Source organism: Lissotriton vulgaris, chromosome 3_1 (genome assembly GCF_964263255.1).
Source record: "Lissotriton vulgaris chromosome 3_1, aLisVul1.2, whole genome shotgun sequence".
NCBI lineage: Eukaryota > Metazoa > Chordata > Amphibia > Caudata > Salamandridae > Lissotriton > Lissotriton vulgaris.
This window is the reverse complement of record NC_141689.1, coordinates 464109934-464122542: the sequence shown is the minus strand read 5'-3', so window position 1 is coordinate 464122542 and position 12609 is coordinate 464109934. Positions and strand designations below refer to the sequence as shown.

At 51.3% G+C, this 12609-nt stretch overlaps 1 protein-coding gene across 1 annotated transcript; it reads left to right on the top strand.

The window, feature by feature from the left end:
- The first annotated feature begins 6484 nt into the window (after nucleotides 1-6484).
- HTR1A (5-hydroxytryptamine receptor 1A) lies at nucleotides 6485-9106 on the top strand. The gene has a single exon (XM_086962957.1). The coding sequence runs from the start codon at nucleotides 7357-7359 to the stop codon at nucleotides 8596-8598; it is 1242 nt and encodes a 413-aa protein (XP_086819083.1). The 5' UTR covers nucleotides 6485-7356; the 3' UTR covers nucleotides 8599-9106.
- Nucleotides 9107-12609: the final 3503 nt, after the last annotated feature.

Below are 12609 nucleotides of genomic sequence, written 5' to 3'. Positions count from 1 at the left end.
GAAGCAACCACAGCACAGAGACGGGACTCATTGCTGCCACTGACAACATACGCTCCCTAACTAGACCGGGATGAGACCCCAGCTCTCATCCTACTTAACCTATCGCCCACCTTTGATACTGTCTCCCACTGCACCCTAATCACAAGACTCCATGGTGCCGACAACCACGACAAGGCGCTCAACTGGATCCACTCCTTCCTCACCGGCTAGATTCAGTGAGCCCAACTAACCCTGTTCCTCTCAGAACCTATAGAGACCCTCTTCAACGTCCCCATGGCTCACCTCGCATCTATTGTCAGAAGCCATAGACTTAACATCGTCTCCTATGCCAATGACACCCAGCTGATCCTCTCCCTCACCAATGAACCCACAAGCGCCAGAACCAACTTCCACATCAGAATGAAGGGCGTTGCCACCTGGATGAAAGACAACTGCCTTAAGCTCAACTTTGACAAGGCTGAAGTACTCAGCCTGGGATGACTCTTGGTGACCAGCCCCTCTGGGACCCTCTCCGGCCCTGACGGACCACGCTCGCCAATTGGGCATCATGCTGGACTCTTCGCTCACAATGAACCGTCAAATCAACGCAGTTTCCTCAGCCTGCTTCCACACGCTCCGCCTACTTTGAAAGACATTCAGATGGATGCAGGGCTTTAAGTGGGAGAAAAAAACTGGGGGTGCTCTAAAATGGGCGGGGCAAACCACGCAAAGGGGCGTGGCCAATCCAAGTAGGGGCGTGGTCTAAATCAAGATAACTAGCATTGCGTTAGGGCTGGGGCAGGATCACGCCGACTAGTTCCTCTCTCTGCGTTTTAATTGTTGCTTGATTACACTGCAGCCTTGACGCTCAGTGTGAAAAGTCAGAGCAGGGTTGTGCTGGAGCAGGCTGCCTGTGGTAGTCTCTCTCCTAATCATCCCATGATGTGAAGGCTGGCACCACGAAGACTTTGCACCTGCGCTGCAGGAAGGGAAATCCTGAGAGAAAATGGCTCTCTTTAAAGCCGCGTTCCTCCTACAACGCGGCTCACCTGGCATGCTCACTACCTCCGCCGCTCAGTAGTGAGCAAAATGAGCATGCGCTCATCGATGTGCATGCTCTCACTGCAGTCGAGGGAAAAGAAAAAAAGAAAATGAACTACCTTTGGAGGACTGAAAATAGTGCCTGATAGAGACCCGTTTCGAGGCCCCCTGAAAATCACTGCCAGTGCTCAGACCCGGACAGACCCGGCCCACTTAAAGCCCTGTACTAAACATGCAACACAAACCGTGCTCTGCCAACCAAAGCTGAGAGTGAGCAGTTACATTAAACACCTTATATCAGCAATAACGTGTTGCACAAAGTACATGAAACAAATGCACTAAGCCTAAAATACCAATGACATATGTCAAAGTAATATAGCACACATTAGCTTTGTTTGAGTGCCTAGATGCGGGGGGCTTTTTTGTGTGTCCTTGGCAGGGAAAGTTTCATTTACTATCCAGTGCTTCAAACGGGCATGTGCTCTCCCGCACAGAGTGCCCACACTTTTGTAAGTTGAAGGGGAGAGAAAGAGTACCTGCACTTCTCAGCAGTGCTGCAATATTTTTTATGCTAGAGTACCAGCACTTCGCAGCAAACATCCGTTCTGTAGGTAGTAGGTAGGTGAACTTTCCTATTTCCATGAAATCAAATGGAGTCCCCTAGCACAACAAAACTCCTGTCACCACCCCACTCCTGTCCCAACGGGCAGGTGCACATCTTTGCATTTCCTCATACGCTGTCAATCCTTTTAAAAATGGGTGCGCTGTTAATGAAAGGATCGCAGGCACAGTTGGAAGGGTGCTAAGTGACTAGATCCGAAATAATTGTGAAACTGTCTAAACCTAGGCAGAAATACACTTGGTGAAAGGAACCACCCAAATGTACTTTTCATTTTCGTTGCAGCCGGTACGGAAGTGCGAAGCAGTTGCAGCAGGTGGGGGCAAAGGGAGGGGTGACTTTGGTTTTTCGGCTGACGGTATGAATGTGCCTGCACATTGTTTTTCGAGTGTCTGCCCAAATTATGCTCATCACTTTATATAAAAAAAATATGGCGAAGGAAGCACATTCGTATGTTTGAATAATATTTGAGGGTATGTTGTTGTGCCTTTCTGATCCGAGACAAAAAACACAGTAATTAAATGAAAACGCTGTTCCATTTGGACACACTGCCTTTGGGGTAGTTTTGTGATCAGTTATGGAGATTGGAATGCAAGGCTAAGAAACGCTTCTTCACATGGACAAAATTAATTCCAAGGGCTTTTAGATGATCCCGTGCCCGTTACCACGCAGTTGCCTACTGCTCGTCTTCCTGCAAGATGGAGTTGTGACCCTGTGACACTGCTACTCCTGGCTTCTGCTGCTGAGTAGTGGGGGCGAGCAGGGCCGGTTCTAGGATTTTTGGGGCCCGGGCAGAAAGGGGATGTGCGAGGCCCCTCTAAATTGCACAGACATGTTACATTCAGGCCCTGCACTTTGAAATAAGCTTACAGGGCATACTTTCAGAGCAGGTCGTGCATGTTAGTAGCTGAAGGCTCTCAAGCTGCTTTATGCAGGACCCCTGGTGTGCTGCAACGCCTCCCTGTATGCCTACCACAAGCATGTCGTCCACAGCTCCTCAAGAGCTGAAAGAAAGTTGTTTATCATTTGAAGGCTTAAACGTGCGGGATGTGGGGTGTCCTGCAGTGCCTCTGAGTGGGCAGCGGGAGACTAGATCCCCAGGTACAGGCAGTGATTAGCCCTGGGAGAGGCCCTTTGTTCCCTGAGCATCGCAGTGATGGTGTAGCGCTGCGAGGCCCATGGGATGAGGCGCTCCTTCCCTGTACCTCGCAGTAATGGCAGTGTGGCGACTGGCGATTCCCGGGGAAGTGCGTCCCTGCTCTTATTATTTCCAGACCTGCACATGATTGCGATGTCTTGGGCCTCGCAGCGCTACATCAGTCTTAGATGTGCGCCCCCCACCCCCCCCCCCGTTGGTCGGGTGTGCAGGGGGCCCTGGGCAGCTGCCCACACTGCCCATGCCTTGCGCCGGCCCTGGGGGCGAGGAGACTGGAGAGGGAGTGTTGTGAATTCGGGGACAGCGCGACAGCTACTGTAAAAGTGAAAGCGCTGTAAGGGGCCCTGTTAAAAAGTAAGAAGTCAGTGCTTCTGAAGTTGTCGGTGAGCATGGGCACATCATGTGCATGCTCTCACTGCAGTCGAGGAAAAAGAAAAAGAAAACGGACTACCTACGTTTGGAGGCCTGAAAACAGAGCCCGATAGAGACCCGGTTCCAGGCCCCCTGAAAATAACTGCCGGTGCTCAGACCCGGACAGACCCGGCCCACTTAAAGCCCTGGATGGATGCCTACAGAATCCAGAAAGGCGGTTACCCATGCACTCATCACCAGCAGACTCGACTATGGCAACGCAATCTACACTGGTGTCACCCAGAAACAGCTCAAGAAACTACAGAACATCTAAAACGCCACAGCCAGGCTGGTCCTCGACATTCCTGCCACAGCCACATCACGCAACACCTCTGACAACTCCACAGGCTCCCAGTCAACAAGAGAATCACATTCAAGCTCTCCAGGAGGAAGGGCCAGCGTACCTGAACCTCCGCCTCGCATTCCACATACCTACCCACCAGATAACTCTGTTCCGCCAAACTTACCCTCGCCTCCGTCCCCAGGACCCATAAGACCAGAACTAGTGGAAGTTCATTCTTTTATCTTGCTGCCGAGACCTGAAACACCCTGCCTTTTCACCTCAGGCAATCCGCTGACCCAATTCAGGAAAGATCTCAAGACCTGGCTCTTCGAATGATCCTACACCCAGAGGGGCCAGCAGCCCCCACCCCTAGCGCCTTGAGGCCCACATGAGTGAGTAGCATGCTTTACAAGCACCTGATTGATTGATTGGCACGTAGCAGTAGGCAAAGAAGGGAGTTGCGAAAGGGAAGGTAGGCGCAAAGTCCATTGTTCCAGTGTGCGACTACTGCCTCAGTATTTACAACTGTGAGTACTTCTGCAGCTCTTTGATTAAATGTTAATCAAAATGCTCAGTTTAGTGTATTTAATGTTAATATCTATGGGGCCAAGTTTGTTCTTGCGATTGTTGCCTGGGTGTAACGCTGGTAAAAAAAGCTGACAGCCTCACGCTATAAGCTCTACAGTCAACCCTCTGTTAAGCATGAATGCATATTACAGTAGGGGTTGGCACGGATCTGGGATGTCGAGACGGGCGGGCGTGAAGATAAACTAAAGGAAACATACCTCCTTGTGTCTCTCTGTGTCGTTCCTTGCCATCATCCCTCCACTTCAGCTGAAGAGGAAGCAGCCACACTCCCCTGACCAATCACAAGGTGGGGAATGGGGGCCTGGGCATGTTCTCCACACAGGCTGTAATGCCGCCTGCATGGAGAACACGCAAAGTGCCCATGACTGTTTAGCCGGCCAGAGAGGGCCGGTCAAATATTCATGCAGACTTTACATAGTGCCATCACGCCTCTGCTCTGAGAGCAGAGCAGCCCCACCCCGCAAAGACACAGAAACAAATAAAATGATAATAAAATCTAGGGGCATATTACTAACAGTTAGCGATATTTATCGCTAACTGAGCTTAGCGTTAGTTTTTTTAACACGTGCTTCGCCCAATATTATCGCTGAGATAACGTCCTATTACCAACGTTTATCTCAAAAGCGATAATATTGCAGGCGTTAGCGTGAATATCGCTGGAAAACTAGCGGTGTTCACGCATTAGCGTGCAAATGCTGTTAGCCATGTTATCCACCTCCCATTGGATTACATGGCAAGAACTGGTATTTGCAGGCGTTAGCGTTTGGCGATATTTGCGCTTAGCGCGAATATTTCCATCGCTTCGCCTTTCTTGGTAATAGGCGATAGCGGGTTGGGTACGCCCACTTTGCATGTCTTTAGCGATAAATATCGCTGACATGCAAAGCGGGCCCCAAACCGCTCGCTATCGCCTACAAGCTGTCGCTAACTGATGTTAGCGACAGCTTGGTAATAGGGCGATGGAACTATCGTCGCTTAGCGGTCGAAAACGGCTGCTAAAGCGGCGATAATTCAATATCGCCACCCTTGGTAATATGCCCCCTAGTTATTATCATTTTATCCTTCCTTCATTTCAACTCCTAAAAGCAGTGGGTCGACGCTCCTCCGGCTCAGCAGAGGAGCCGCCATTTTCACGTATAGACAAACGCTGGGTACCAATAGAGGATCGAGTCTCTGTTCCCACGCTTTAAAAGTAGTAAAATTAGTGAGTTTATACGTTCAGTCGCTGGTTTATCAGCCAGTGTCTGTAAACATGAAATAGCCTCAGTGGTCTAGTCCGCAATTATCCCTATTAAGCATACTGGGGGTAATCCAAATTTGCATATGGTTGTTATATAGCACCATATTAAAGATTGCTCGGCTGTTCTCATTTGCTTGGTTTCTTTTTCTTGTGGTTAGTGTTGTTTTGCGCCAGGGAATTCTGTTATTCGTACTTTGCCCGCATAAACGAAATGCGGGGTTTGGTTTTGCTCTGTGACACACCACCGAGGGCAGCAAAAAAGAAATGGAGAAATATGTCATGCTTTACTATATTACTGAATAGCGCCTTAGTACAATTAGTACGTTTCCGGGTAGTGTAGACAATCCCGCCTCAAGTGCTATGTGATGTGAAACAGGATCTTTCACATAAGATGTAAAATGACACCGCTGGAAAAGAGCAGCCGTTTTTTTTCTAAAAACGTGCAGCGAGGTTTCCAAGTTGTTTCCAACGATGAGAATTTGACGGGTTGGCTTTTGGTGAGCAAGCGCGCTTTGACCTATAGGTGGCGCCAAACGACCTCGCAGCGTGGAGCTGTCTCTGGTGCTGGAATAGAAGCTGTTGAGAGTGCAATACCCAGCCAGCTGTCGTGAGCTGAACACGGGACATGGCTCAACAGGGCGCCAAACACGGATGTTGGTTTCGAATTGGGCGTCGGTGTGCAGTGCTGTGGATACCCGCAGCTGGGATCGCGTGTACATTTTGTGAGGCTGCTGGTTTTTGTGAGGTTTTCAAAAATGTAATTATGATTAGCCCCTCACGCTCGCGCACACCAAAGTGAACACGTAATATACTCCTGGCTGCATATCTCATTCTGAAGCCTGTTCCCGTGCTTCTAGCGCAGCGAGGCTGCTCGGCGAGGCTTAGAGTTGAAGTGTTAAAGACAATGAAAGGGCAGAGCGATTCCTGGGCAGGACAGGCGACTTCAGCCATGAAGACTGAACGGGGGCTGGACCTCGAAGTCCTTTCCTCGTTTCGTAGCCTCGATCTTTGAAAGCTCCGGTGCTACAGCACGGGATCGCCTTCTAATCTAGGACACGATACAGCCCCTGCTGGTTACGTTAGTGGGCGTAGGGGGAGGGGCTGGCGGTGTCCCCCACGAGCAGTGCGCGGGAGCCACCGACGCGCTTCTCAGTGCACAGGCTGCGCTCTGATGGAGTGGGTGCCCAGGCGCACGAGTGGATGGCAGTGTTCGGAGCCCCGCCCGCTCAGCTGATGAAAGCAGCCAGGACACCATGGCACTCTGGCCCGGGCATCCGAGACCACCTTCCCTCAGCTGCAGCGAGCTGCTGGTTGTAGGGGGGTGAGAGCGGTCCTGGGCTTCCAGCAGTGGGAACCAGAGTAGGCGCTTCACAAGAGGCATGTCCGAGAGGAGCAAGTGGGACAGACGACCCTCTGTCCCGCTGAACAAGACTCGACAAGTTGGGCGCTTCCTGGACACTTCACGCCACTATATTGAGTGGTGGGCTTTCAACCCACGCGCACCAGGGTGTCCTGCTGGCCAAGAGTACGGGAGAGAGCGCCAAACCACAGCGAACAACTAATCAGCCCCCAGCGAGTCTGCCCAGCAGGGAGCCGAGCGGGCGGCCCTCTAGACTGTGGACTGAGCCCCACTCTACCCGGCCGGGCAGCAGGCGATGGAGAGAGACGCTCGAATGTCACTGCTGCTTTTCTGAAAGCGAGTGGGTGGAGAGGCAGCCCAGCACCCATTCGTCTGGGTGCGGGGGAGGAGGGAGACTTCTGACAGGCCATCTGTCCTCCTGGCCAGGCCCACCAGTGGTACCTCCACGCCGACCACCTCTGCGCAAGCGGTGCTCCATATTGCAGCCCAAGTCACCTCTCTCCCCCGCCCAACAATCTCCGGCTGGAGGAATCTGCACCCTCGCTTGCAACACCATGGACCTTCTAAGGAGAGGGAGACGCCGGCTAGAGGTCTCGGCTTCTAGCATTTGACGGCCCGTGCTCACCTTCCTCCACTTCCCGTGCCCTCCCGCCCTCCTGTGCTCCCGGCCCCAAACGGGATGGATGTCTTCAACAACACTACCTCGGCCAACTACTCTGTGGAGCATGGGAACGGGACTGCGGTGGAGGAGGTGGCCCTCAGCTACCAGATCATCGCCTCCTTGCTTTTGGGCTCCCTCATCGTGTGCGCTATCATCGGCAACGCCTGCGTGGTCTCGGCCATCGCCCTGGAGCGATCCCTCCAGAACGTGGCCAACTACCTGATCGGCTCCCTGGCGGCCACCGACCTGATGGTGTCCGTGCTCGTGCTGCCCCTGGCCGCCCTCTACGAGGTGCTGAAGAAGTGGACTCTGGGCCAGGTGATCTGCGACATCTTTATTTCCCTGGACGTCCTGTGTTGCACCTCGTCCATCCTGCACCTGTGCGCCATCGCTCTGGACAGGTATTGGGCCATCACCGACCCCATAGACTATGTCAACAAGCGGACTCCGAGGCGCGCGGCCATCCTCATTAGCCTGACCTGGATGATCGGCTTCTCCATCTCCATCCCACCCATGCTGGGCTGGAGGACCCCCGAGGACCGCTCGGACCCTGACCACTGTAAGATCAGCGAGGATCCCGGCTACACTATCTACTCCACTTTCGGCGCTTTCTACATCCCTCTGATCCTGATGCTGGTCCTGTACGGGAAGATTTTCAAAGCAGCTCGATTCCGGATCCGCAAGACCGTCAAGAAGCCGGAGAAGAAGAAAGTGGCCGACACCTGCCTGGCGGTCTCCCCGGCCCCCGCGCACAAGAAGAGCAACGGGGAGTCCGGCAAGAGCTGGAAGCGCAGCGTGGAGCCCAAGCCCAGCTCGTGCGTGAACGGAGCCGTGCGCCACGGGGAGGACGGGGCGGCCCTGGAGATCATCGAGGTGCACCACTGTAACAACTCCAAGAACCACCTGCCCCTGCCCGAGCACGCCAACAGCGCCCCCGCGGCCATCTGCCCCGCCAAGAGGACGGAGAAGAGCGCCGAGGCGGCCAAGCGCAAGGTGGCCCTGGCACGAGAGCGCAAGACCGTCAAGACGCTGGGCATCATCATGGGCACCTTCATCCTGTGCTGGCTGCCCTTCTTCATCGTGGCGCTGGTGCTGCCGTTCTGTGGCGACCGCTGCCACATGCCCGAGTTGTTGGGCTCTGTCATTACCTGGCTCGGCTACTCCAACTCCCTGCTCAACCCCATCATATACGCCTATTTCAATAAGGATTTCCAAAGTGCGTTTAAGAAGATATTGAAGTGCACGTTCAGCAGACAGTGACGAGCCCCGCGGTGTACAGCCCCACCCCCACGTACATTGCCCCACACCTGACTGCAGTCACGGCCTCGTGCCCCCGTGGCAGCCCCGGCCGCAGCTCGTGCACTCAGACACGTGTGTGGGACGGGACTCGGAGCGTGTGCCATGGGGCTATTTTCTAAGACGAGCATTTGGGAACATGCCAATCTTATGCAGCCTTCTGAGCGGGCTGAGAGCGCGAGACAGTGGCCGTCTCAAAACTACGCGGTCACTTCCGGGACCGCTGATAACATATTTAGCAAAAAGACGTGTTTTTTTAGGACACCTAGCTGTGCGTTTTTGAGAACGAAAGGAGACTGGCCTCTGGGCGTACACACGACATGCTGTGCAAAGGCGTTTTTTTTTAATTTATTTCAGTTGTCTTTATTTTGGGCTAGAGGTGAGGTTTGCAACTCTTTGCCTGTGATCGCTGTGAGCCACAGTTTCTACCTGGATAGTAGCATAAGCAAAAATAAACCACCCTATGCATATACATCCCTGGTTACAATTCATTATTGAACTCAGACCGACAGGAAATGCACCATAGTAAGTACAGAGGTGACAGTTCTGCTTGGTAATCTTTGCTTAGCGCGCGTGACAAGGTATGTTGTCCTATTGCGCGGAAAGGGGGGGTGTTTAGAAAAAATACTGTAATAGGGTTGCCAGGCGCCCCGCGTTATTTTCGGAAGAAATTGACAGGTTAGAATGCACGCTGATATGTGTGAATTCGTTTGCATGTGAAATCTCACCTCGCTCGAACCGTTATTACAGAGAATTTCCCGATCCGTTATCTGTTCTACTTGCGTTTCTAACGAAGGGGTTTTAGTTGAAAACTGTGGAGCAGAAAGCGAACGTAAATTAAATTAAATGATGTGCGACCCAGCTAAACATGTTCACGGCATGTACTGTCGAGATCCTTGTGTGACGTCAGGGACACGTACACGAACACGCCTCTCATTACCATGCACCTGTGCATTTCAGGTCGAATACACTCGCTTAATGCCCACTTAATACATGATGGTGAATCCGTCGGGGCACCACTGCAAAGTGAAGCCTCCTTTCAAACTTTACAAGCAGATACTGATTACGGGCCAACCCCAAACACAGCGTCTGTATGCACGAGGCACTATCCGTGCACGCTCACGCCACAGCTCAGCCGACTATGAATGAGAGCTCTGACATACCACCACTTGTGCACACTATTAGACAAGCGTTCCAATCCACTCACTCGTGTACACCATCACTGCACGCATGAGTGCACCATCACTGCACCAACCAACGATGTGCACAAAAACTGCAAACAAACCAGTGCCCTCTCGCAGCACATCCCTGACGACTATGTATGCCAGCACTGAAAGCGACCAGTGACCACTGTGCACCCTATTACACTAGCATTGCAGTCTAGTAACCCGTGTACACCATCACTGCACGCATGAGTGCACCATCACTGCACACAACCACCGGTGTGCACAAATACAGCAAACAAACCAGTGCCCTCTCGCAGCACATCCCTGACGACTATGTATGCCAGCACTGAAATGTGACCACTGTGCACCCTATTACACTAGCATTGCAGTCTAGTAACCCGTGTACACCATCACTGCACGCATTAGTGCACCATCACTGCACTCAACCACCGGTGTGCACAAATACGGCAAACAAACCAGTGCCCTCTCGCAGCACATCCCTGACGACTATGTATGCCAGCACTGAAATGTGACCACTGTGCACCCTATTACACTAGCATTGCAGTCTAGTAACCCGTGTACACCATCACTGCACGCATGAGTGCACCATCACTGCACTCAACCAACCGTGTGCACAAAAACTGCAAACAAACCAGTGCCCTCTCGCAGCACATCCCTGACGACTATGTATGCCAGCACTGAAAAGCGACCAGTGACCACTGTGCACCCTATTACACTAGCATTGCAGTCTAGTAACCCGTGTACACCATCACTGCACGCATGAGTGCACCATCACTGCACGCAACCACGGTGTGCACAAATACAGCAAACAAACCAGTGCCCTCTCGCAGCACATCCCTGACGACTATGTATGCCAGCACTGAAATGTGACCACTGTGCACCCTATTACACTAGCATTGCAGTCTAGTAACATGTGTACACCATCACTGCACGCATGAGTGCACCATCACTGCACTCAACCAACGGTGTACACAAATACAGCAAACAAACCAGTGCCCTCTCGCAGCACATCCCAGACGACTATGTATGTCAGCACTGAAATGTGACCACTGTGCACCCTATTACACTAGCATTGCAGTGTAGTAACCCGTGTACACCATCACTGCACACATCAGTGCACAATCACTGCACTCAACCACCGGTGTGCACAAATACTGCAAACAAACCAGTGCACTCTCGCAGCACATCCCAGACGACTATGTATGCCAGCACTGAAATGTGACCACTGTGCACCCTATTACACTAGCATTGCAGTCTAGTAACCCGTGTACACCATCACTGCACGCATCAGTGCACCATCACTGCACTCAACCACCGGTGTGCTCTCACTACCACCAAATATTTGCACACTCACACTACACCCGAGCCAAGTGCGCATGATAGCAGTATATGCGACCATCTGTGCGCACTATAATGCTAGCATTGCAGCCCACTCACCCGTGTACACTGTTACAGCATGCATGCCAGCAGTGTGCACAAACACTACAACCAAACCAGTGTCCTCTCACACTGCACCCTAGCCGGTTATGTGTGCTACCATTAGAATGCTACCAGCTGTGCACGTTACTGTAGCAGAGTTACAGTACACACACCCTCATGTACATTATCACTGTGCGCAACCAACGGTGCGCACAAACACTACAACCATATATGTGCACACTCACACTGCACCCCACCATCTCCTCTCGGTGCATGCAGTCAGTGGGGTTCTCAAACTTTGCAAACAAAACCTGTGCACATTCACACCACACCCTAGACAATCATCTATGCTAGCACTAACATGCCACCGCCTTTGCACCACCTATGCCTGTTACACTACATTACAATCCACGCACCTGTACACTGTTTCTGAATGCAACCAGAGGGTGGCAGTATTCTAACACTACACCCTAGTCACCTGTGTATTGTATACTAATATCCAGGCACTCATTTACACTACAGTTTAGTCACTTGTGGACCCTAACAAAGCAAGTCAACCACAGATGACATTTAACCCTACTACCCAATTGCTTGTACACACCAGCCACCTATGTAAAATGGCTCTACAAGTCAGCGGCCTAGGAGCAGTAACACTGCCACTCAGCTAAAAAGTGTATACTGTGTTCGAACCACTGCTGCACACCAACACTACAACAGAGCACTAGTACACACTAACCATGAAACCTAAGCATCTACTTATACTGAGTACAAGATGACCAGTTGCACTCTCAAACACTACAGTTACATGTGCACACTACCACTCCAACCCAACCACATGTGCACACAACCAGTACAAACCAATCACATTCACACTTTACTACTACAACCCAAGTACATGTGCACACTTAATATGACCACGCCGTCCCTTGTATATGCCCACACTACAACCAAATGTCTTTACATGTGCAAATTAATATTACAACACAACCACCTGTGCATCATTACATTTCCAACATTTGTTTACATTAGCATTATAACCCAAACACATGTGAGCACTTACAGTATATTTAAACCACATTTAAGCAAATAAGACGTGTAGACAAACTAAACAACCAAATCACCTGTTTTTTTCTGTAACAGTATACACATTACATCATACCTAAGCATAGACACAGACATTGAAATCGAATCACCCAAACACACTAATACTGAATCTCTTTCACCTAAGCACACTAGCATTTCAATTAAAATAGCCGTGCACCCTACCACAACATGCCAAGAACCTCTGTAAAATACCAGTAGAATACAACCCACACGTATATGAGCACATACACTAAAAGCCAACTAGGTGCAGGTTACCACTATTACT